The 26248-nt window shown below is 41.4% G+C and overlaps 1 protein-coding gene across 1 annotated transcript in view; it reads right to left on the reverse strand.

The window, feature by feature from the left end:
* The window catches only part of C8A (complement C8 alpha chain), a 63720-nt gene that overhangs the window by 15851 nt on the left and 21621 nt on the right, over nt 1–26248 (reverse strand). The window contains exons 3-7 of the mRNA XM_041771261.1: nt 25691–25835; nt 24541–24688; nt 20479–20668; nt 17957–18157; nt 15626–15866 (exon numbers count right to left, since the gene is read on the reverse strand). Coding sequence (XP_041627195.1) covers nt 15626–15866; nt 17957–18157; nt 20479–20668; nt 24541–24688; nt 25691–25835 — 925 coding nt within the window. The remainder of the gene's footprint in view (nt 1–15625; nt 15867–17956; nt 18158–20478; nt 20669–24540; nt 24689–25690; nt 25836–26248) is intronic.

The following is a 26248-nucleotide window of genomic DNA, read 5'->3' on the forward strand; positions in this document are numbered from 1 at the left end:
CCCTGGGCTCCTTCCCACTCTAGTCTGGACCTGAGGAGAGCTGTTGTGATGCCCACCTGGCAGACCAGGAGCCCAGAAGACATGTCTCTGGCCACCATGTCTACTGCTTCTTTCCCACCTGGTCTTGTCTGTGGTACAGGTGTTAGAGCTGTTCTCCTGCCTCTTTGGAGAGGCTGCATCAATGTGGCGGGGAGGCAGAACCAGGCAGCTTGACTTCCAAGGTGCCAGAGCGCAGCAAGTCTGTCACTTCTCAGATGAAAAGCATCAGGTGGAAAACAGCAGGTGTAATACATTATTTATCTCTTTGCAACAAACAAATGCCATTCAGGTTGCTGTGATCTATCTGCTATGTTGGCTTTGCTACATTGGTTGCCCCCAAAGACAGGCTCAGAAGGACAGGGAAGACTCATAGAATCTATTTCATGCCATGATATTGGAAAAGATGATTATTTAGCTGGGAAGTGTAGGCTACTGTTTATGCATTGAAATTCATGCTCCTTCCCAACCACCTAGGAATAATAGTATAAGTACCTCTGTGCCTTTCAGATGCTGTTTCTTCTCCCAGTCAGCTCTAGAAAGCCTTTCTTCTCTCCCAAGGGCCCAACTCTGTGTCCCCCACGGTATCTCTGTGCTTCCCTCCAGCATCGTATTCAGCATACCCTATTGTCAGTTTCTTGGTCTATTCTTCCAATTCAGCAATTGTCGGTTTCTTGGTCTATTCTTCCAATTATACTGCAAACTTATAAAATCATCTCTTGGGTTTACAGGTCTTGGCACAGAACCTGGCATGTGACAAGCCCCCAGGAGTGCTCAGGGATGGGCTGATTCCAACCAATCTAGACAATACCTCTAAATGTTTTTGATAGTCTCAGATCTCCTTTTGGTTGATGATGCAAATCACATCTTTGTAATATCTCACAATGGATTAAGAGATGATATTTTATAAACCTTCATCTTCATTATCTCATTGGAGGCTCACAACAATCTTAGAGAGCCAGGAGGATTTATCCATTTTGCAGGCTCAATGGCTAAGAAAAGCAGTAATTGTGGCCAAGAATGTGAACTCTCGAGTCAGAGTTTTACATTCACATTCACTATTTGTGGAAGTTGCCTGAACCTCTTTGGGCCTTATTTTCCCCATTGGTAAAATGGCAGTGATAGTTTCCACACACGAGTCTCTAAAACCAGCATCTGACACAATTAAGTGTTCGACAAATCTTAGCTACTATTAAGTTGCTTGCCCCAAATTGCGGTTGCTTGCCCAAAATGCAGTGCATGCTTCGTTTTATCACCCCAGTGTTAACAGTGCAGAGAAATGTTCCTCATGTGGCACAAGTAGTAGTAGCCTTACCAAGTCCCCGGTTCCATGATCACCTCATTCTACCAAGTGGCTCAGAGAAAGGAATCCATGCTCCCAACATGCAGCATTGGGACTGCAATCTCAGATGTCCCTCCTGACTGATAACAAGTATCTTCAGGGACTCTGGTTCTTCTAGATGATTTTGGAGATAGATACACACACACACACACACACACACACACACACACACACACAAGAGGCAGTATAGCTGAGGGGGCTGATGTGGCCATGATAAGAGTCAGTATAGCAGAGATTTTCAGTCCTTCTAGAATGGAGACTGCTTGAACTATAATTCACTTTTTCACACCTACTGTCTGGGCAAATTATTTAACCTCTGTGTGCCACAGTATTCTCATCTGTAAGGTGGGGGGCTCTCCTGGTGTCTGCCTTGTAGGGCTGTCTGTGGTGCTAAAGTGATTCGAGCTGTACCGTGTGCAACGTGCAATGCTTGGGATGATGCCTGGCTTGTCAGACCCAGAAATAACAGTCAAATATTACTATTATTACTATTGCTGTGAATGCTACAGCGTACAAAGACTGGGCTGGTTGTCCCTGCTACTGAACTTGGAAAATCAGAGAAGGATGGAGACTGAGGAGTTTGTCAAAACAGGTTTTCTTAATCCGCATTCTGCAGTATATATTGTTAGGCCACGAATGAGTGAAGATTATGAGAAAAGCCATATTTGATAAGGACCTATTATATGCTAGGCAAAACTTTCCCATGGGTCATCTCATTTCATATTCACACATTTCTCCACAGCAGGTGCAATCATTCTCATTTTTAAGCCAAGTAAACAGAAGCTTAGATAGTTTGAGTCACTTGCCTAAAATTATACAGTAAGTAAATAGTAGAACTAGGATTGAACCAAGGTCTGTGTCCAAAGCCCATTTTGTCCATGCCATACTATGTTACCTACAGGAGAGAGAGCTAAGAGTGGCACTGGGGGTAATTTTGACAACATCATGCCTTTTTCCCCTTTAAGGCTGGGGCTGTTTCAGTGACAGAGGTAGAAATGCAAAATTAGGACAAGATCAGGAGTATGGTGCTGAGAGTGTCTCAGTTCCAAGTGTATGCAAATGACTTAGGGGGGATGGGGACAAAGCCAAGACACCAGGAGTCTGTCAGTCAATCAATACCATCCATCACCGTGAAGCCTGGTTGTCATGGTAACTGGGGATAAAGCCTGGAGCCTGTTAGAATCTAGTGCCTGTCTGTTCAGGGTGACTGGTTGGTTAGCAGGCACAGCAAAAGACCCTCTGGGCCAGCCCAGACTGTTGAGCCATAAATATAAGACCCTTCACATTCATATTCCTGCCCACCATACCCTCTGCCCTATCCAATCCAGTCCAAACTTTTTAGGACTCTACCCTGACACTACAGAGTGTAGGAAAGTTCCAGAGGAGGCTGAGCATAGATGGGCTTGGATTCTGAACCTCTCTTGCTAGAAAGACACTGAGCCTTTGCTATAGACCAGCCTCAGCCTATGGGCAAGCCTCTGGGGACACATCACCAACAAGATCCATGATGGAAGTAGACAGTAAAGTGTGATAGATCGAACTAAATCCCAAGTCCCCTGAAGCACCTAGGAAGTCTCCCAGGCCATGGAGACTGGAAGGGTCCTATCTAAGCATAGATTAAGAATGGATAAGCAGTAGCCAGGTGAAGAAGAAAGGGTATGGTTAGGGAAACAGAAATCCAGGTAGAAGAAATAGCCTGTTTCTTCTTATAAAGCCCCAGGGGGAAATGGGGTATGATTAAGTTGAGGGACCAGCAAATAGCTCAGTACAGCATAGCCCATAGCTAGGGCTGAGTGAGGCCAGAGCATGCTCCCTTGAACACTGGCCATCTCCAGGGGCAGGAACCCTCCTGTGCTCAATGGTCACCTTTGCATGGCTCCAGCAGCTTACCATTCTGCAACTTGTCATCCTCTCTGTGGCTCCCTGGAGGCCAACACTGACTGCATTTCCACCTACTAATGCCATCACTCTTCCTGCCATAACTCAGCCGCAGGATTGCTCTCCTTAATGCACTGGCCTCAGGGGCAAGCCCTCCACAACAGTGTGGCCTTTGGGTGAACCTGGACTCTTGTCTCCTGCCACTCACCCACTCTCATGAGACTCCCTCCACCTAAAAAGCCCTAGCTCCCTTCTCCGTTAGGCAAGCTCCTACTCCTAATTTTTGGAAGTTCAGGTTTGGATGTCTTGCAGTCTAGAAAAGGGGAGGGGCAAAAGGGGTGGGTTTATTTCTATTTGAGCATTTTCACATTGTATAAATCCTGGTGCCCAACTAACTGCATATTTCTCCAGGGCATGGAGCTGTGTGTTTCATCTCTTTGTCCCTGGAAATCATGGGTTCTCATTGACTGGTTGAGTGGTTGGGAGGATAAATGAAGGGATGGGTGGGTGGATGCAGATTAGATTAGAAGGATTCTCCCCAGAGATTAATTGTTTGCTGCCTCTTAATTTGGGTAACAAGGAAAAAAAAAATGTTGTTTTCTACTCAGTACCTTCCTGAAAGGGAATTATAAGCAAACAACAACAATAATCTATAAATGTGATGGAAAATATGAGAATTTGAGGGACTTAAATAACACGTTCATCCCACTCCAGTCACTCCCCACATACAGCTTAGTTATTTGGGCTGCCTTTGTCTCATTCTCTAAATGGAATAAAAAATGCACAGCCCAGGCGCCCTCATTCCCCCATTCTACTGCTTCTGACAGACATCACTAATTGATCACAGCACTGTCAGGCTCAGCCCGTCCTGTGTCATAATCCGCTGGCATTTGCTATTGAAACCAGCTGCCATTACTGGCCTAGACACTTTTTCTGTCTGTCAAGGCTCTGAGGTCCACTTCTTTGAGTGCTGCGATTGCCAGCACACCATCCTTTTTCCTGGCTCTGTCACTGTACCTAAGCTTCAGAACAGACAATCACAAGCTGGGCGATTTAAGGCTTAACAATTCTCCCAATAACAGTTCCTAATCAGCCAAACTGACCCCAAACTGCATTTAGGAAAGAGTATTGAGCATAATACTCCATTAGTTATTTTTTAAACCTAATTTAACCACTTTCAAAGCTATTGCAAGCTGTTTTATGTTTTTTTTTTAAAGGAAGAAAAGTCAAAAAATAAAAATACAAAGGTAAATGAAATAAAATATCCAGATAGACTCCAAGAAGCATGGAGCTGGGAATAAGAATCCTTGTGTCAGACCTCACCCTGCTCCTAGCCAGCGGTTTCACCTTGGACATGGCATTCTACCTTTTAGTACCTGGTTTTTCCTGTTTGTAAAATGGGAACAGCCATAAAACAGCTCAAAGCATTGCTGAGAGGCTTGAGTGAGAGGATATTCATGGAGGCACTCAGTGCTGCCTGCCACAGACTCAGTTAGAAGCCAGGGAACATTCCATCTTTCATTGCCATTTGGATAAACTATTTCATTGGATGAGACTTTCCAGCCTTTCTTAGCAGTGATTATTTCACCTCCCTCCAGCTTTTTACCTTGTCTGCCTTCCTGTGATTGTTAATTTTATGGGCCAATTTGACTGGGCCACAGCTGTGTCCAGATATTTGGTCAAACATTATTCTGGATGTTTCTGGGAAAGTATTTTTGGATGAGATCAACATTTAAATCAATAGAGTAAAGCATTCATCTTTCGATGGACACCGAGCCTCGGTGTCCATCGAAAGATGAATGAATAAAGAAGATGTGGTTTATGTATACAATGGAATATTATTCAGTCATTAGAAATGACAAATACCCACCATTTGCTTCAACGTGGATGGAACTGGAGGGTATTATGCTGAGTGAAATAAGTCAATCGGAGAAGGACAAATATTATATGTTCTCATTCATTTGGGGAATATAAATAATAGTGAAAGGGAATAGAAGGGAAGGGAGAAGAAATGGGTAGAAAATATCAGAAAGGGAGACAGAACATAAAGACTCCTAACTCTGGGAAACGAACTAGGGGTGGTGGAAGGGGAGGAGGGCGGGGGGTGGGGGTGAATGGGTGACGGGCACTGAGGGGGGCACTTGACGGGATGAGCACTGGGTGTTATTCTGTATGTTGGCAAATTGAACACCAATAAAAAATAAATTTATTATTTAAAAAAATAGAGTAAAGCAGATTGTTCTCCGTAATGTGGGTGGGCCTCATCCAATCAGTAGACATCCCAAATAGAACAAAAATGCTGATCTTCTCTTGAGTAAGAAAGGACTCTTGCTGTCTTCCTGCCTTCAAGCTGGGACTTCAGCTTTCTTCCTGCCTTTGACCCACACTGAAACATCAGCCCCTCCTGGGTCGCAAGCTTGCCAACTGCAGATCTGGGGACTTGTCAGACTCCATAATTGGGTGAATCAGTTCCTTATAATAAATCTTTATATCTTATTGGTTCTCTGAAACCAGTTAGTTAGAACCCCAACTGATATATCTCCCAATGCTTTCATTATGGCCACTGATGTTTTCCTCTATTTAAAGTAATGAGATATGCATGTATAGTCAATGGAACACACTAGATGGTATTTTTAATATTTTTTACTATGCTGAAAACTAAGCAATACACTTTACTCCATGATTCAGCCCACATACATCCAGATAAAATAAGTTTTAATACTTCACCACACTTTAGTGCACTCTGATATTTTCCATCCTATTTCCCTTTATTTTGTTTTGTTAAATGCTGATAATGATTCACCAGCTTTCTTTTTTTTTTTTTTTAAGATTTTATTTGTTTATTTATGAGAGACACAGAGAGAGAGAGAGAGAGAGCCAGAGACATAGGCAGAGGGAAAAGCAGGCTCCATGTGGGGAGCTGGATGTAGGACTTGGCCCCAGGGCTCTGGGATCATGACCTGAGCCAAAGGCAGATGCTCAACCACTGAGCCACCCAGGCGTCCCCCCACTAACTTTCTTTTACAATCTACTAATGGGCTATGACCTGCAGTTTGAAAAATCCCAGGCAAAACATCTCTGAGACATTATAGCATGTCAGTTAATATCACAGGTTCCTGAGTTTGATCCCTGGCTCCACCAGTTAATGGCACCATGACCTTGGGCCAAGTTATTTAACATCACTGAGCTGCAGTTCTTAATTTGTAAATTGGGGATTATAGTATCTTCTTTACAGGTCTTTCTTGAGGATTAAATGAGATAGTATGTTTAAAGTGTTTAACTCAGTGTCCACCACATAGTAAAATGCTCAATAAATGTTGACCATCTTGCCACCTCTGCTGGAGGCTAAGCCTCTGATATATGGTATCAGAATAAATAAAAGAGTATATGAGGAAATATTGGGAGGGATAAATACTTGGGCAATATACAAACTCTATACCAGAAGATGTTGATTCAATACTAACTGAATCATGTTGAGTGATTTCCTTAGGCTCTTTGTACCTCAGCTTTCTCTCTATAAAATTGGGGAAAATACTAATTCACCTCCTCATAAAGTAATTTGAAGATTATCTGGAATATTAGATGTGACTATATTATACTTTATCAATATTGGGAGTTATTATGTGTAAGTATATTTATTAAAACCAAATATTTCAGTTAGCTCTAAGTGCAGTGAATTTTAAAAATTAATTCTTTAGGTAGTAATCAATTTGATTGTCCACAGGATATATCATTGCTGACTGTAAGTAGATGATTACGACAAAGAGAAATCCCATTACCTTCTATGCACCCTTGATGAGGGGAACCATGTTGGTATCTAGACAATGTGTACTGTGTTTGTGTGCTTAATAAATGTTTGTTGAGTGAAAAGCTGAAGGAATGAGTAAGTAAAGGAAGGGAAGGAGAAGGAAGGAAGGGAATGTGGAATTACAATTGACATCAACTTTAATGAGTTTTAGTTGTTTCTGTGGCTTTTTCTACCCTGTAAGTTAGGTGGTAGACCAGCTGGTCCAGGGACCCTTGCTGGAAGGTGATGATCAATGACGGAGAGAATGTACTGTGCTCTTGCTGGAAGGGTCTTTCCCAGGGTCACTTATCTGGCATCCATCAAGGGGAGGAATGATGGAACACAGGCCCTGATTTGGGCAGAGTTGTTAACACTTTGAAAGATAGTGATGAGAATTCAAAGTGACCTTGATGAATGGGAGAAGCAGTCCCTCCAAAACTGGATGAAGTTCCAGGGACAGAAATGAATAACCTTGATCAAAAAAATAGGCAGGTGAGGGAGAAGGCATGATTGCTGAGGCTCCAAGTCTACAGCAAAAGCACTGGCCACTGCAGGCTGGACACAGTGATAATGATTTCCTTTCCATTTGAACAGTGTTTCAGAGCTGACCAATTGCAGAGAACGATGAGATAGGTTATCTTGTTATCCTTACTTTACAGATGAGAGGGCAGTTAACATTATAGAGTTAATAACTGAAAATCTGGGAATAAAATAAAGCATGTGGTAATAATAAAAAACCCATCACAGTATAGCAGCAACAGGTCACATTTTTTTAACTCTTACTATATGCCAGGCCCTGGGCCATGTGCTCACATAGTTTCATTTCATATTCACAAGAATCCTGTGAAGTATGTACTATCATTGCCTCATCTAGAAGAACAGAAAACTGAGGCATGAGGAGGATAACTAATATGCCTGAAGGTCACTTGGCTAATAAATGGTGGAGGTGAGATTTGAATTCAAGCACTCTGACTCAGAACCTTTTTCAGTAATTAATATTTACTGGGTGCTTGTTAGATATTTTCTGTGGATATGTTCACTCATTCCTCAAACTTCTCTGCGAGATGAATGCCATTAATACTTCCAGTTTACCAAGCTAAGAAATTGAGATTTAAAATGATTAAATAAGCTGCTCATGATCATACAGCTGGTAAGTGAGAGAACCCATGTGTTCAACCACTGTGCTACACTACGATTAGCCTGAATCAAGGGGGACAATATCTGACCACTTACCACCAAAGATGTGGTTGGAATTATTCTCAAACACACAAACCTTGGTTATCATTCCAATATGGGCCTTGAAAGGCTGAGGTTTAGGGAAATTAAGTACCCTTGATCACAAAGTCATGCACTACTGACTGGTAGAACCAAGACATACACCCAGATGTGTAGACATGTCTGACTCCCAAGTTTAGGTTCCTTGTTACCATGTCACTAGCATGTGTTTTCCTTCTATAGTCCTTGATCACGTGCCCTTACAACCTACTGACCCCACGTACAACTGTAATCCATAATAGTAACCACTGGTTGGACAGTGTTTCACTTATCACAACGCTTTTAAAAAATATTATCTTGGGATGCCTGGGTGGCTCAGCATTTGAGCATCTGCCTTTGGCTCAGGGCATGATCCCAGAGTCCCAGGATCAAGTCCCACATCAGGCTCCCTGCATGGAGCCTTCATCTCCCTCTGCCTGTGTCTCTGCCTCTCTCTCTCTCTCTCTCTCTCTCTCTCTCTCTCTCTCTGCATCTCTCATGAATAAATAAGTAAAATCGTTTAAAAAATGATTAATAAAAATATTATCTTGGGTACTTCTTCTAACAGCCTTTAGAAGTGGTTTATTGTCCATATATTAGTGATGGGAAAATAGACTCAGAGACATAAATATTAGCTTTTAGATGGCAGTGCCTACATGGAAAGCGAAGATATCTCAATTGGAAAAAATATTTTTACTATCACACTGCCTGCTGGCTCTTATGGGGCCAGACAGTGGTGCTGGTTTCCTTCACAAGCAAAGCACCAATAGAAGTCATTTTCTATAATGTCTTTGCAGAGTCCTTTCAATATGGACAAAATCCATATAAGTCATGAGCCTTTAGAGAACCTTTAGGGCCATTCATTTACTTTCTATTCCATGCATAGTTTCCATTACAGCTTCCCTGGTAAAGGTATCCAATCAGATTTACTTAGGTTCTTAGATTTGGATAGGAAACTCTATTTCCTATTATGTTTTGAGAGACAAAAGACACAGAAGCTGAAACAGATGTGTCAGGACCTATCTATATTAGCCACAAAACAGGAGTCCAGAGCAGACCACTACCATCTTTGTCCCAAAGGTATTTATGGAATATCCACTAACCTCTGATACTTTTCTCATGTAACACATCAACATGGATGGAGGGAACCGGCAGAGAAAACATAGCATAACCTGATAAGCAATAGTTGTGGAAATGGAGAGGAAGGCCCAGAGTTCACATACTAGGGAGGTGACTAATGAGACATATGAGAAGAGAGTAAGAAGTCATAATTATTCCCAGGTTGTGAGTCTGGACAAAGGCAGTTGGATAAAAGGGAAATAACTCTGAACTATAATTCAGAGTAACTCGTGTATTTTCCACTTACTTGTGATAGAGCTTTTAGCCTCAGTTCCTTATCTGTAGAAGTAAGAAAACCTCTCTTCTTGCACAAATATTCGGAAGATTAAGTAAGAAGATACACAAACAGCCAGCAGATATAAAAAGATGCTGGACATCACTAATCAGGGAAATGCAAATCAAAACCACAGTGAGATATCACCTCACAACTGTTCGGATATCTATTATCAAAAAGATAAGTGATCACAAATACTAATGAGGATGAGGAATTAAGGGAACCCTGTGTAGGACACCTGGGTGGCTCAGTTGGTTAAGCATCTCCCTTCAGCTCAGTTCATGATCTTGGGATCCTGGGATTGAGCCCTGCATTCCCCATTGCTCTGTGATGAATCTGCTTCTCCCTCTACCTCTCCTCTCCGCATATCACTCCCCTGCTATCGTGCATGGGCTCTCTCTCTCTCTCCCTCTCTCTCTCTCAATTCCCCTCTCTCACAAATAAATAAAATCTTTTTAAAAGGGCAGCCTGGGTGGTTTAGCAGTTTAGCTCCACCTTCGGCCCAGGGTGTGATCCTGGAGACCCCGGGTCAAGTCCTGAGTCGGGCTCCCTGCATGGAGCCTGCTTCCCCCTCTGCATATGTCTCTGCCTCTCTCTCTGTCTGTCTCTCATGAATAAATATATTTTAAAAATCTTTTTTTTTAAAAAATAAGGGAATCCTGTGTGCTGTGTGCTGTGTGTGAATGTAAACTTGTACAGCCACTATGGAAAACAGAATGGAGACGCCTCAGTTAAAAATAGAACTACGTATATGACCCAGCAATCTGACTTTTGTGACTATGTCAGAAGGAAATGAAATCATTATCTAGAAAAGATATCTATACTAACATTTTCACAGCAGCATTATGCATATTAGCCTAAGTATGGAAACTGTGTAAGTAAAACAGATCAATGAATAAAGAAAATGTGGTACAGATAAACAATAGAATATTATTCAGCCTTTAAAAAGGAGATCCTGTCATTTGTGACAACATAGATGAACCTGGAAGGAATTATGGTAAGTGAAATAAGGCAGACATAGACAAATGCTGCATAATGAAACAAAAAAAATCAACTTCATAGAAACAGAGATCAGAAAAGTGATTATAAGGACTGAGGGTGGGAAAAATAGGGAGTTGTTGAAAGGGTAAAAACTTTCAGTTATAAGATGGATAAGTTCTGATACATAACATGGTGACTGTATTATATAATTAAAATTTGCTAAGAGAATAGAACTTAATTGTTCTCACAAAAAAATAGGTAAATATGCAAAAACAGTGTGGAGGTTATTCAAAAAATTAAAAATAGTTACCATATGAGCCAGCAATTCCACAACTGAGTATCTACACAAAGAAAATGAAAATACTAATTTAAAAAGACATAGGGACCCTGATGTCTTTTTGATAATAGCCCTTCTGACAGCTATAAGGTGATATCTCATTAGGGTTTGGTTTGCATTTCCCTAATAATTAGTGATGTTGAGAATCTTTTCTTGTGCCTGCTCGTCATCTCTATGTCTTCTCTGGAAAAATGTCTTCATTTTTTTCTGCCCACTAATTTTTCTTAAGATTTTATTTATTTATTTATGACAGACACACGCACAGAGGCAGAGACATAGGCAGAGGGAGAAGTAGGCTCCCTGTGACGAACCTAATGTAGGACTCGATCCTGGCACCCCGGGATCACGCCCTGAGCCAAAGGCAGATGTTCAACCACTGAGCCACCCAGGTGTCCCTTTCTGCCCACTTTTAATTGGATTGTTTATTTTCTCATTCTTAAGTTGTATGAGTTCTTTATATATTTTGGGTATTAACTCCTTATCCAGATATATCATTTGCAAATTTATTCTCCCAGTCAGTATATTGTATTTTCATATTGTCAAGGTTTTCTTTCACTGAGCCAAAGCTTTTTAGTTTGGCCTCATCCCAATTGTTCATTTTTGCATTTGTTTCCCTTGCCTTTGGAATCAGATCCAAAAAATTGCCAAGACCAGTTGCTTGCTGCCTATGTTTTTTTCTAGGAGTCTTATGGTTCAGGTCTTACGTTCAAGCCTTTAACCATTTGAGTTGATTTTTGTGTATAGTATAAAATAGTGGTCCAGTTTCATTCTCTTGCATATAACTGTCCAGCTTTCCCAACACTGTTTATTGAAGAGACTTTTCTTTCTCCATTGAATATTCTTGCCTCCTCTTTCATAAATTAATTGTCCATGTATGTGTGGGTTTATTTCTGGGCTCTATTCTGTTCCATCAGTTAGTATGTCAGTTTTTATGCCAATACCATACTGTTTTGTTGACTACCACTTTGTAGTATAGTTCAAAACTAGGGAGTGCAACACCTTCAGCTTTGTTCTTATTTCTCAAGAATGTTTTGACATTTGATATCTTTGTGGTTCTGCATAATTTTTAGAACTATTTGCTCTAGTTCTCTGAAAAAAAATGTCATTGGAATTTTGATAGGGACTGCATTGTATCTGTAGATTGCTTCAGGTAGTATAGACATTTTAACAATATTCTTTCAGTCCATGAGCACAGAATATCTTTCCATTTACTGGCATCTTCTTTTCTTTAATCAATGTCCTACTATTTCAGAGACTTTTACAAGACCTGTACACTGAAAACTGTAAGACATCCTTTTATTTTTAATGCATGTTTTCATGCTGCCTTTGAGGGAGAAGCATTTTATCTAAAGGGACACATTAGAAGAAACAGCCTTGTGCATCCTCTGGGGTGAACCCAGAGAGGATCTGAGGCAAACCCAAGAACAAAAGATTCTTCCAAGGCAAACCAGCCAGTGTGTTCACTTAATCATTCCATACCAAGCTCAGCTCTTTGAGGACATGAATATATACCACATGTGGTGTTTCTTAGAAACAAGCACTTTATAGAATATAAATATTATTATTTGATATGGATCAAAGATACAGAGAAAGAGATAGTAACAAAGAGGAAGGACAGAAAGAAAGAGAAAGAAAGGCACCAAAGAGAAAGGGAGAGACAGAGGATGACAGAGACAAAGAAGGAACTAGAAAAATATCAAACATGGCAAGAAGAGCGTGCATGATTCGATTTGTCAAAGGGAAAGAAGGTAGATATTTTTGTTCTTTGTAGGTTAATATGTAAATGGAATTCTGATTTATTAGCGGTCTCCAGCAGATGAGGTGATGATTAGCACATTTCCATATTTATAGAAAAGCAACACTAACTTTCCGGATTTATAGAAAATCAGCTCTTCACAAATAGCAAATTGTGCTATTATCGACATATGGTTTTCTATAAACAGAGCTGAGGTAATTATCCCTGGGACAATTTGTTGGTGGGCTCCTTTTGAATATTAACCACATTGGAAGCCCATTTCTGCCTCACAGATTTTAAAGAGGAGGGGCCATGAGACACCCCAGACAATTAATTAGTAATCCAACACCAAAGACAGAACCCAAATGAAAAGCTCTACCCAGGACCACATGGTGGAAAGACCATAGGTCCAGGGCTCTGACGCCAGCTTCCTGCAGCCCTGGGCAAAGTAATTAACCTCCCCGAGGAGCCTCAGCATTTATGGGATAAAACTGGGATAATACCAGCCACCAAGTGTTGTCAAGAAAACTAAATGAGAATGTACACAAGAGTACCTGGAACCTAGTAGGTCCTCAACAAATGTTAACTGTGTTTCCTTCTTTGCATTTTTTGATGATTCTAAAAAGACCCACTTGAATTAGTTTTTCAAACTCCTTTTTTATATTGATCTATTGTAAACTATTTGTTTTGTATCATGATTCCATACATGTATGTATGTCTTTATTTAACTGGAAAAAATTTCTTGAAGCAATAACTTCTATTCACTACCTCTAATCCTCTGTGATATTTTCTATTCTCTCCTTTGTTGCTATTATTTCAAAAGTTGTTTGTGATCCATACATTGATTTTAAGGCCTGCTATTAGGAAGGCAGTACTCTGCTGCAAGGGATGGGGACCATATTTAGATTTGTTCACCATTGTATCTGTAGCACAGACACATAATAGATAGCCAAGAGATATTTGAATTATAAAAGAATAAATACATGGATAGAAGGATGAATTAATGAATGACTCTAACCAGGAATCTAAATTAATGCCCTCTTTCAAACTCCATGTCTTGTTTTACATACTACGTACTAAGAGCTGTGCTGTGTGCTAAAGAGATAAAGAAGTGTCAGACATAATCCTTGCTTTCAAAGATCTTGCTATCTTTATGAGAAAAATATTATAATTTGGAAAATTATCTTTTGAAGACTAACTAGTGTGAGGTTTATATGAAGGTGCTGAGGGAAATAAATGGACATTCTGAGCTGGTTCAGTCCGGGAAACTTCTTGAAACTGGGAATTTGAACTTAGCTTTGAAATATGGAGAGATCTCTTAGCCTTTTACTCACTCATTGATTAAGTCGGTGATTCTCAAACTGTAGTGAGCATCAGAATTACCTGGAGGGCTTGTTAAAATACAGACTGCTGGGTCCTCTACCAGTTTCTGATTTAATAGGGATGGGAGCCTGAGAATTTACATTTCTAACAGGTTCCCAGGTGACACTGATGCTGCAGTTAGAATCCACCCTTCAAGAATCACTGTTCTAGCCATTCAGACTGAGATCATGATGGCTGTTGATGCTGTGTGAAGGAGTTTCGCTATTCAGGATTTTAGGCAAAGAAGTGATATTGTTTTTTATTTTTTATTTTATGTATTTTTATTTGTTTATTTATTATTACATTTTTTAATTTAAATTCAATCTGCCAACATGTGGTATGACATCCAGCGCTCATCCCATTCAGTGCCTTTCTCAGTGATATCATTGTATCTGTACAATGAAAGATCATTCTGGAAGCAGTTGTTGAGAATGGATTGCAGAGGTGAGCCTTCCCCTAGAGACCATTTATTTTTTTAATATTTTATATATTTATTTATGAGAGACACAGAAAGAGAGAGGCAGAGACAGAGGCAGAGACAGAGTGAGAAGCAGCCTCCATGCAGGGAGCCCAATATGGGACTCGATCCTGTGGCTCCAGGATCAGCCCTGAGTGGAAGGCAGACGCTTAACTGCTGAGCCACCCAGGCGTCCCCCTAGAGACCATTTAGAAGCCAATGCAGTGATAAGTGACAGGTGAGAACCCAGCCTACCACTGGATGGGTGGAGGAGACGGTTGGGGGTTGGGGGGTGGCAGGTATGAAGGCTAGTCCAGAGCCAGAATTGAAGGTTCTCTGAGATCTGCAGGGGTAAACGAGAGGAGGAATCTGGGATGACTCCAGGTTTCTAGCATCACTGACTGATTATATGGCAGTTCCATTAACCAAGGATCTATATTTATAACAAGTTTTAACATTTTTTAAAGACTATTCATGAGAGACATCGAAGGAGAGACAGAGACACAGGCAGAGGGTGAAGCAGGCTTCCTGTGGGGAAGACAATGTGGGACTTGATCCCAGGACCCTAGGGTCACACCCTGAGCCAAAGGCAGATGCTCAGCCACTGAGCCACCCAGGCATCCCCAAGGTTTAACATTGTAAATAACAAAATCCCAAATATTATTTATTATTATCAAAGAGGTAATTGTAGCGCAATAGAAAACACATAGTCTTGGGGAGCCAGACAAGTCTGAGTTCAAATACTGTTTGTGATGCTTCCTAGGAAGTCATTTCACCCCTCTGGCCTTCAGTTCCCTATAAATAATAATACTCTTAACTGGGGTGTTTACTACAATGTCCTTCTTGATCTCCTCACTCTGTTCTGCCCCCAGTCCATTGTCCCCTCCACAGGTCTCCCTGCTCTCATTACAGCACTGCACAATGCAACCTCCTGCACAAATATTAGGCATGTTACCTTATACGGTTTTCCCAAATGAGATCATATGTGGTTCATAGTCAGCGCTCAGAAAACTGCAACCACATGTGTTGGCCACTGTGTGCATAAAGCTTCTGTTCTACTTACGTTGTGATTCCATTTCTTCTTTGTCAAGCACCAGGATATGTTCATAAATGCCGCCCATTGATCCAGACGTTATGTAGTGAGTGCCATAGTCATTGATGAACTTGGCATACATGCCATAATTGTACTGCTCCGGAAGTTCCATTAATGACTGCAGCATGCCTTCATCCAGCACAATATTATCTCTCCTCATCTTAAAATGAGCAGTCTGCACCTTTGTGAAAACTCTGAGGAAGCTATATTTCTGCCAACAACAACCACCACGGAATAAGGGAAAAGAAGAAAGAGTACACATTTTATTACATGGCATGATGTGAAAGGCAGCATTTAGGAGCTATGGGAAGTATGTTTATATATATATATATATATATATATATATATATATATATAGTGGGAATATATATGGGAAATATGTTTATATATAAACATATAAATTTATATATATAAACATATGACTATATATAGTGACTATATATGTCATAAACTTATGACATATATATATAAGCTTATATATATATAAACATATGAGCATAAGTACACATAATGAAGTATTATTCTATTTTACAGGCATGTATTAAACACCAGGATGTGCCTGGCTGCCTCTCCTGTGCCTGCATCTCTGTTCCCCCTACCCCTGTTCAGGTCCCCTTCTCCTCAACTCTCAACTGGGTTGATTACTGCAACATGCTCCATGGTGCTGCTCACTCTGTCCCCAGTCCATTGTCACCTCCACACACCTCCCTGCTCTAATTACTGCATGGCACAAAGAAACCTCCTACACAAATATTCAGTATCCATGAAAAATTATGCTTAGGAATATTTTTGATGACATGAAATGCCAACATTATTTATTTAGGTAACTTACTGAACGAGTAAGAGCCTTGCATTAGTCACTTGCATTATGCTAGGAGCAGAGGACATCATCTTGAATGACATAGACCCCTCCCATCATAGAGCTTATGTTCTAGTGGTAATCTTGTACTGTTAAGTAATAAAGTGAAGCAGGCTCCTGAGATAATAAAAAAGACAAGAATGGGGTAATATTGGATTGGTTTAAGGGAAAGGGGATCAGGGTGCCTAGGTGGCTCAGTCAGTTGAGCGTTGGACTCTTGGTTTTGGCTCAGGTCATGGTCTCAGGGTTATGAGATCAAGCCCTACATCGGGCTCCATGCTGAACATAGAGCCTGCTTAAGATTCTCTCTCCCCCACCCCGCCCCTTTCTCATTCAGGCTCTCTTGCCCTCTCTCCCCCTCTCTCTCTCTCTCAAAAAAAAAAAAAATTAAGAAGAGGATCGTGTATGGCTATTGCTTCCAAGTAAACCTTGATCCAAAGTGATAGTGAAATTTTGAAAAGGCCACCTGCTTTGAGAAATGCCCACATGACCATGTGATAGCCAGATCTCAGAACCATACTTTCCCTTCAGAGCGACAGCTAACTTTGCTTGCAGCAAAGCTCCCAAATGTAATTTATATCTGTTGATAAGTTAATTTTCATAACTGTATTGTCATCATCCAGAATAATTTTTTGAGCTCCAAGTAAATCTACAGCTCTGGTATCAATACTGTTGAGGCTTTTGGTAAACTTTTAATCAATTCGGTAAATATTTACCAGATGATTTCTCCATCTCTGTCACTCCCTACTTTCCCTTCCCATCCTGTGGGTCAGCTGGTTGAAGTCTTTGTAATCCCAAATTTGTGTGATGCAGTCTGTCATCTCTAGGCCTTTGTGCAATGCTGTTCCCTCGGCCCAGAACACCCATTACTAACTTCCACCTCACTTCATCGGGACAGCCTGTACTAGTCTTTAGATGCCAGTTTTTAAAAAAAATTCTTAAAAATAAAAAAAATTAATGCCAGTTTAGGTGGATGTCCGTTCCTCAAGGAAGCATTGCCCGGTCGCTTAGGTTAATAGGAAGTTAGTGGTGAATGTCTGATAAATAAATGAATGATTGATAGAGCATGTCAGTCCTCCAATCTATTCAGAAAAGCCTGGCTCGCTTTAGGATGCTTCCAAATCTAGTTCACAGGGCCTGGCTGTTTCCCTTTAAGCCATTACTATTCTAAGTATTTCCCTGTATGCTCCAGGTAACCATGAAAAAGAATGGGGTGAAGCGATAAGAGTTCTACTCTTATCATTTAATTTTATTCCCTTTGTGATGATTCTGTGTCCAGAAGAGTAATAAGAAAAACAAACATGATTACCACTGATCAGACATTTCCAATTACACAAGCAAATGCAGTTCAATTACTACTGTACTTTTTAATGCAATTAAGGTAATACATGTTCAGTGCAGATTATGGAATACTGTTTGACACAGGCATTATGCTTTAATACCTTCTTATTATACTTCTTTAACTCATCCAAGGATGAAGAGTTTTGTGAACCGGATACACCCACATCCACCGCTACAGAGCTGTCTGTGAAGCTCACACCCACAGTCATCCCGGTCGACACAAAGTTGTTATTTTTTACTTTAGAAAGAAGGTCATGTGCATCATCATATAACTCTGAAGAGAATCTAGTATCTGCCAGCGCCTGAAAAGAAGCAAACAGATGTTAGCTTTGTGCACATAGTTATATTACAATTTGTGCTTCATATTTAAATCTTTGTTCTGTAAAATATCTCAAGTTGCAGATTATTATAAATAATTACTTTAAAAGGCTACTCCAGGCGTCAGATTGATGCTCACTCACTAAAATACCAAAAATACAGCAGTTAGTTTAGTTATTGCTTAGTGGCAGTGCTAAAAAAATTTATTTTTAAATACACACACACACACATGCACACAACTCATGATTCTGATAAAATGCTATATTGTTTGAATACAGATTTTTTTTTCCAGCTGACTTATCCTTCCTGTAGGGGAGATTACCTATCTCTGCAATGGAGATATCCAGAAAGCCACATCTGGGTGCGGATCTGGGAGGAAAGGGTCAAGGAAAGAGAGCAGGTGGTGGGAGTTGCAGGCGAAGTATGCTCTAGTGCTGCCCACAAATGCAGGGTTATTTCATTCCAGGCACACGGTAGGGTTGCACTTCTCTTCCAGTTTGAACAGAGGCATGGCTTTGTTCCTGGCCTAAGCCAAGAGAGTAAGGCTTAAGCATAAGTGGTTAGCTCTGCAATCACAGGAACATGTGTTGAGATAGAACCTCCATTAGTTCGGATCCCAAGTGTCTGTGATGATGAGTTCCCCTTCCACCCTAGGATAGACATGTAGCATAGGGCCACTGCTGCTTTAAAGCACTGAGACGTCAGAATCCTTTGTTGCCACAGCATAGCCTAGTCTGTCTTGCTGGACACATAAGCCTCAGACTATCCTCGAGGTTAGGGAAATGGCATTGTCTGTGTCTTCCAGCTCAGCTTACCATAGGCTTGATGGTAGCAGTGCAAGTGGGGTAGGGAAGTAGGGGTGGAAGTGGGATGGGGAAATAGAATATTCCAAAGCAAGGAGTGGGGTGGACTTGTCCTGTCTTCAGTACTTTTTTCTTGAGAAAGTTGGGGGAGGGGAAATGTAACTAATAATTGTTCAGAATCCCTGGATCCTACCATCTCTCTGTAAAGATAGAATGCATATGACTATATGCATGTAATGTGTATAATCTGTCTTTCCTTTTAAATGACATATAGCCAGGCTTCATTGAGATAATCTGGGTTTGAATCTTGTCTCTGCCACCTACTGCATCATACCTTTGGGCCTGATATTTTATCCCTCTAAGTCTCTTGGTCTTTTCATATCTGAAATGAGGCAATGATAACATGTATTTCATTGTGTTTGTGAGGATTAAATGAGACAATTTGTGTGGAAGTGTATGATCTGGTGCATGTGAGTAACCAGTGAAGGTGTCTGTGTAGCTATCTCACCTAGAGGGTAAGGGGTACAGCAAGGAATGGTTGGGAGTAGGCCCTGGAGCTGGTCATGAGCCATGTGGCGCTCTGAGTGACCAGAACACCACAGAATTTTAGAGATGGATGGAATTTAGGGATCCAGCAGCATTTTGCAAGCACTTCTCAACAGCAGATCCCTTTCTTTAAACAAAATCACATATGGAAAAAAAAATCACATATGGAAAACCAAGATAAGAAAGTTATCAGAGAAAGACAAACACCATGTGATTTCACTCAAATGTGGAATATAAGAAACAAAACAAATGAACACAGGAAAAAAAGAGACCAAAAAAAAAAAAAAAGATTCTTAAATATGGAGAACAAACAAGTGGTTGGCAGAGAGGAGGTAGGGGGAGGATGAGTGAAACAGGAAGAGAGAATTAAGAGTGCACTTAACCTGATAAGCACAGGTATCCTGTGGGGCTATTGAATCACTATACTGTACACATGAAAGTAATATAATAGTGTGCGCTAACTATACTGGAATTTAAAAAAAGAAAGAAAGAAGGTGATCAGTGGGGAGCTGCTCTTGGTGAAACTGGGGGCCTTGGGCTCAGAACCCTACCCAGACACCTCCTGTCCTGATCCCTAATTTACATGGCAGGAAACTGGGCCCAGGGAGGGGCAATGATCTGCTCAAGGTCCCAAATACTTATATTCTACAAGAGCACAACATGGAAACAGGCCTTATGAGAACTGAACCCGGGATCTGTGTCATTGATTATGGAATGGAGCCAAGATGTAGCAAGTGGATGGTCACATTTCTGTCCTGCCTGTCATTGGCCCTGCCCTCGTTGTCAGTGCCCTCCAGCACGAAGCGTGCATAGGGGCAGATGTCAGGGAACTTCAGCCACCAGCAAGTTCTATAGCAACTAGAACCTTCCAAATCAAGGAGTCCATCTCCATCCACAGGCCTCTCTCTCCCCGCTCCCACCCTCCAGTGGCCTGTGAGCACCCCATGCAGACTTACCTCAAAGTGGTACTTGAGGAAGTTGTAGGGTTTCCGGAAGTACTTCTCATCCTCTCCATAGTAGAGACGCTCACAGGTGGGGTCATATCGAATCTCCCTCCATTCCCCATTGTATACTGTCTCACACTGGCCCCCATAATACCTGGGGTCATACACATGCTGAGCTTCTTTCTGGGTCAGGATATTGTATCTAAATTGAAAAGGCAGATAGCTTCTGGGAGAGAACACTGAAAAGGCCAAGATAGCATAAACTCTCTTCCAGAAGACGTTATTGCTGGTCCAAGCAGTGGCTTCTCAGACTTGGTTCTGGGTGGAGCCCTCGGGTTCCTCAAAGTACCTTAAATTCCACTTTGGGTAACACTGGAAACCTCAGTGGGTTCAGCCGGGCCCCAGTGCCCTTTGACCAGAGCAGCTGACAGCTCTATCCTTGCCTACAACGATGCTCCCACAGAGAAGGCACTCCTAAAAATTTGTTGTGTGAGTTACAGAAGAATAGGCACAATTATCAGAAATCCAAGAACAGAGTCCAACAGGTTGAACCCACATCCCAGCTCTGCTAAACCTCACTATGTGACCTTGGGCAAATCATTTAACCTCTCTATGCCTCAGTTTAGTCATTTATAAAAAGCAGTTAATACAGCTGCCCTCAGAGAGTTAAATATGAGTTACAACATACAAAGGAACCAGAAAGTACTTAGCATATATCAAATACTGAATAAATGTTGCTATTGTTATCTTTATGCTGTTTCAGAAAAGCTCTGCTGGTAAAAAAAATAGATTTGACATGTTGACTCTCAGTACCAAGTTGAGACTCTAATCCTCAGAAAGGCTGTTGTCTTCAAGGTGGCATGGAACAGCAGAGGGTGTGATTTGAAGATCATGGAGACTCCTGTTTAATTTCTAGCTCTGTCACATACTAGCTGTGTGCATCTGGACACATTCTAGATGCTTTCTGAAGCTCATTTTCCTCATTTGAAGAACAGGCATAGTAAAACTACTTCTCATGTTTTTTGTGAAGTCTAAATGAGAGTATTAAAGTAAAACGGAAGCAAATTATAAAACATATTAGGCACTCCACAAATGATACTTCCTCTCCTCTAGCCCAGTACCCTTCCAGAAACACTTTCCTTCACTTCACCCTCTGGGAGGCATTTCACATCCATCTGCCCAAGAACTACATTTTAGGCTATAGATGACTGAACTATATTGAGGCATGAACAGTGTTACACAGATGAAAGAAAGCCTTAATTTTCTACAAAGGAGAGAGTTAACTGAACAAAAACATTTCAATTTGGCTAAGAGATCCAAGGCCTAACAATCAAAGCCTCTTCTGAAATAGATAATAAAATGTTTGCTTGTCTCTGCCCTTCAAACTCCTATGCAGCCTTTTAAACCCAACTCAAACATTGCCTCCTCTATCTGACCTTCTATGATTATCCTGGACAGAGTATCGTTGCTTCCTCTGTGTTCTCATGGCATTCAGTGATTACCTTTGGTATAGCATTTGTCATATTTGCTCCGTTCCCTCAGTGAAAAGGCACAAGGGCAGAAGATGAGCAGGGGGTTAACTATGAATAATATCTGCCTCAAAGGAATAAATGGATAATTATAGAGCACTTGGCATACAGTAGAAATTCAAGGTATGTTACCTTCATTCTTCACCTCCTCTCTCCATCTCTTTCTTCATATTAATGGAAGTGATGTGGTAATAGCTATGGTGAATTGAATACATACTCTACCAGACATTCAGCATTCATTAACTTTCAACCTCATGACAATTTTGTAAATGCAGAAATTGAAGCTCAAGAAAAGTAGGTAATTCGCCTGTAGTCACAGCTAAATTTTTTTTTTGATACAAAATCTGGGTGCCTTCCCTTTACTTTGCCCCCTTACTTTTCTTTTTGCCCATTAAACATGTTTCTGCTTTTGGCTTATAAATATAGACTCTCTAGTGAGCTAAACAAAAATTCAAAGAAATAATCATTCCTAAGATTATCATTATAACCTCTAAGCATATGAGGTTACTAAGCCATGTATATTTAGAAAACCAGATTGCAGAAGACCCAGTGAAAATTAAAAGACAGAGAGAAATTCCACTTTTAGGAACTCACACACATACAAAGATAAGGTACAAGGATGTTCCTTGCAGCATTGCTTATAAGAGGGGAAAATGGGAACAAGCTAATTATCTTTCAATAGGAAGTAAACAAATAAATTTTCATGTATTTATACTATGGGAGAAGAGTCAGCAACTTTTTTTTTTATAAAGGGCCAGATATTAAACATGGGCTTTATATAGCCCATGGGTATTTGTTGCAAATACTCAACACCCATCATTGTGGGATGAAAGCTGTGTCCCAATAAACATTTATTTACAAAAATAGGAAGCAGCCTGAATTTGGCCTTCAGGCCAGTTTGCTGACCCCTGTTATAGAACCCTATGTTTCTTAGAAAAAGACAGTAGAAAATGGGGGTGGAGGGCATCTTCAAAATATACTGTTAAGTAAAAATCAAGTTACACACAATATGTATAGTATGATCACATTTATGTAAAATATACTTATGGGTATCATGTACAATACTTATAGGCATATCTTCCATACATTGTATATTGTCAGTATATTTTTTACATGATCTGAAAGTCCTACACCAAACTGTTGACGGGGGTCAGTCAGTTCCAGGGAAGGAAGTAGGAAGAAGTGGCCTTCTGTGGTACAGATTGGGGAGGATGAAGGAAGACTTTTGGTTTTTACCACAAACATGTATTACTTCTGTGGCAATAAATAAAAATTTAAAAACTCTGACATCCTTAAATTAAAAAATGAAAAAAGGACACCAGGAAAGCCTTCTGAGATCTTGGCAGAATGAAAAACTCAAAGTGTCAGCTATTGGGAGTGGAGGTGGGGCCATTGTGTTGATGTCAGTGTTCAGTGTGGGCAAAGCACACTTGGGAAGTGTATTCAAATGCTCATTTGAATCACATGAGAGCAAGATCATGGTCTTCAACCTTTTTGCCAATAAGGAGGGAATTTTTTTTTTTTTTCAAATTAACAACTCATCATTTCATGCTTCTCCTCTATTTACCCACAATCACTTTCAAAATAAACAAAATCCCCTTTTATTAGTATTAGGGGCTGAGTTGTGTCTAACATTTAGGTGTTGAAGTCCTGGCCCCAAAACCTCAGAATTTGACTGTATTTTGGTAAGAGGGTCTTTACGTAGGCAATTGAGTTAAAATGGGGCTGTTAGGCCCTAATCTAATATGACTGGTGTCCTTATAAGAAGAGATTAGGAAGCACCTGGGTGGCTCAGTCAGTTAAGTGGTTGACTCTGGATTTTGGCTCGGGTCATGATCTTGGGGTTCTGGGATTGAGCACCCCTGTGTTGGGTTCGGTGCTCAATGGGTAGTCTGCTTAAGAATTCTCTCTCTCTCTTCTCCTGCGTTACCCCCGCTTGCATGCTATATCTCTCTCAAATAAATAAATCTTTTGAAGAAGAAGAAGGAGAAGAAGGAGGAGGATGAGGAGGAGGAGGAGGAGGAGGTTGAAGAAGAAGAGTGCCTGGGTGGCTTAGTTGGTTAAGCATCCAACTCTTGATTTCAGCTCAGGTCGTGATCCAAGTCCTGGGATGGAGCCCAGTGTCGGGCTCCCTGCTAAGTGGGAGTCTGCTTCTGCCTCTCCCTCTGCCCCTCCCCCCATGCTCTCTCACTCTCTCTCTCAAATAAATAAAATCTTTAAAAAGGATAAAGAGATTAGGACCCAGACACACACGGAAGGAAAGCCATCAACGAGCCAAGAAGAGTGGCCTCAAAAGAAGCCAACCCTACCATCACTTTGACCTCAGACATCCAGCCTCTAGAACTATGAGAAATGAATTTCTGTTGCTTAGAAGCCACCGAATGTGTGGCATTTTGTCATAGTAGCCCAAGTGGACCATCACGCTACCTCAGAGGGCTGCCTCATGGGATGCACTGCCGAAGGATCCTCTTCTGTCCTCAAAATAATACTGGTGGTCGAAGAGAAACCATTCTGTGTCCCCAAACAGCTGGAAGGCAAGACTCACCCCAAGGCCGCACTCTCTGAGCCTGGAATGGGTTCATACTGGCTGCAGTCATTTTCAGCCACCCTGACATCTTCACAGTCATCCTCATCAGAGCCATCAAAGCAATCTTTGTCTCCATTACACACAAGGTGGCGTTTCAGGCAGCGACCTAAGAGAGAGAGGAGAGGCTGTGGGAGCTTCTCAGACTCCTCCCTCTCCCCCGTGACCCACATCCAGAGTCACCACATCCATCCCACTTCCCAAGCAGCCCTTCACCCCTCTTCATCTCTCTGTCCTCTGCCCTCCTTCCACCCTGTTTCCTACTCCTAGCTCCCACTCCCAGCTCAGGCCCTGCAGCAGGCTCCCCTCTAAAACTCATCCTCCATGTGGCAGCTCCAGTGATCTTTCTAAAATGTCAGTGTGGCCATGTCATCCCCCTGCTCTATATCCTTCCATGACTTCCATTCCTGTTCTTCCAAATGCCACAGTATGGCCCTCCGTTGCCTACCAGACCCATCCCCTATCTCTCTTCCCAAAGCCCTGATCTGCAATCATTCTGCACCCATTGCCAGTCCTTAAATCCCTGTGTGTGTTTGCATATTCTTTCTCCTCGCTAATTCATTGCTACTTTCTAAGTCTCAACTCAAGTGCCACTTTAAAGCCTGTTCTGACACCCCAACACAGTTTGGTCATTCCTAGCCAGTGAGGGCCATTGACCCATGGGCCTATGCCCGTTACACTGGCAATCACACAGTATTGTCTTCTTGTAGGTCTACGACTAGACCTATGACTCCTTGTAGGTCTCACTCCCAAAGACACTAGGGCTACCTCATTGTCAGGCACATTACCTTTTCATCTTCTGTGTCACCAGCAGGTAGCCCACTGCCTGGCACATATGTGCCCAATCAATATTTATTCAATGAAGGGATGAATGAGTGAATTAATTTAGAATTTAATCAATGGATGTTCCTACAAACTTATATCAAAATTACTTGGCATACTGGGTGGGTTGGCTTAAAACGTAGGTTCCTGAGCCCCACCCCAAACCTACAGAATGACAGCCGCTAGGGGAAGAGCTAGAGAGTCGGCATTTGAACAAGCTCCTGGGTGACTGTTTTTGCACATTTAGTATGACAGGGCACAGCTGTTATCCCACTGGAATGCTACTCACCTGTCTCCTTACACTGGAAATCCTGTCCACACTGTGCTTGGTGTAGACAAGCTGTGGGACTGTGACAGCTGGCTTGATCCCAGACATCACCACTGCAGATGGTTCCCCCAAACTTGTCTGGTTGCAGGAGGCTCCGGTATCGGTACTAAATCAGATTTTGAACCAGACAGATTCACTGTCTATCAATCAAACAAGATTTGTGCAGGCGGGTCTCGGCTCAACATAAGGAATAACTGTCTGATGATTGAGAGCTGCCTAAAAAGCTGTCTTTTCAGGGGATGGGTGTTACCAAGTGGTGGTGTTCAGCCAGGGGTGGCACAGTAACCAGTAGGAATGTTGAATAGGTCCTCCAAAGATCAAATGAAAGACTTGAACTAAATATTTCTTTTTACTTGTTAGGAAGGACCTTCTCTCCCCACCTCTTCAACCAGTTAGTACCTATTCATCTTTCATGATTCCCAGTGTACCTCCTCTACATTTTTTATAGTTCCCTGTGCCTCCTTCTCTCTTCCCACTTGTCATCCCTGGTCGACTTATTTGTTTATTTACCTTTCTCAC

Source organism: Vulpes lagopus, chromosome 10 (genome assembly GCF_018345385.1).
Source record: "Vulpes lagopus strain Blue_001 chromosome 10, ASM1834538v1, whole genome shotgun sequence".
NCBI classification, from domain to species: Eukaryota; Metazoa; Chordata; class Mammalia; order Carnivora; family Canidae; genus Vulpes; species Vulpes lagopus.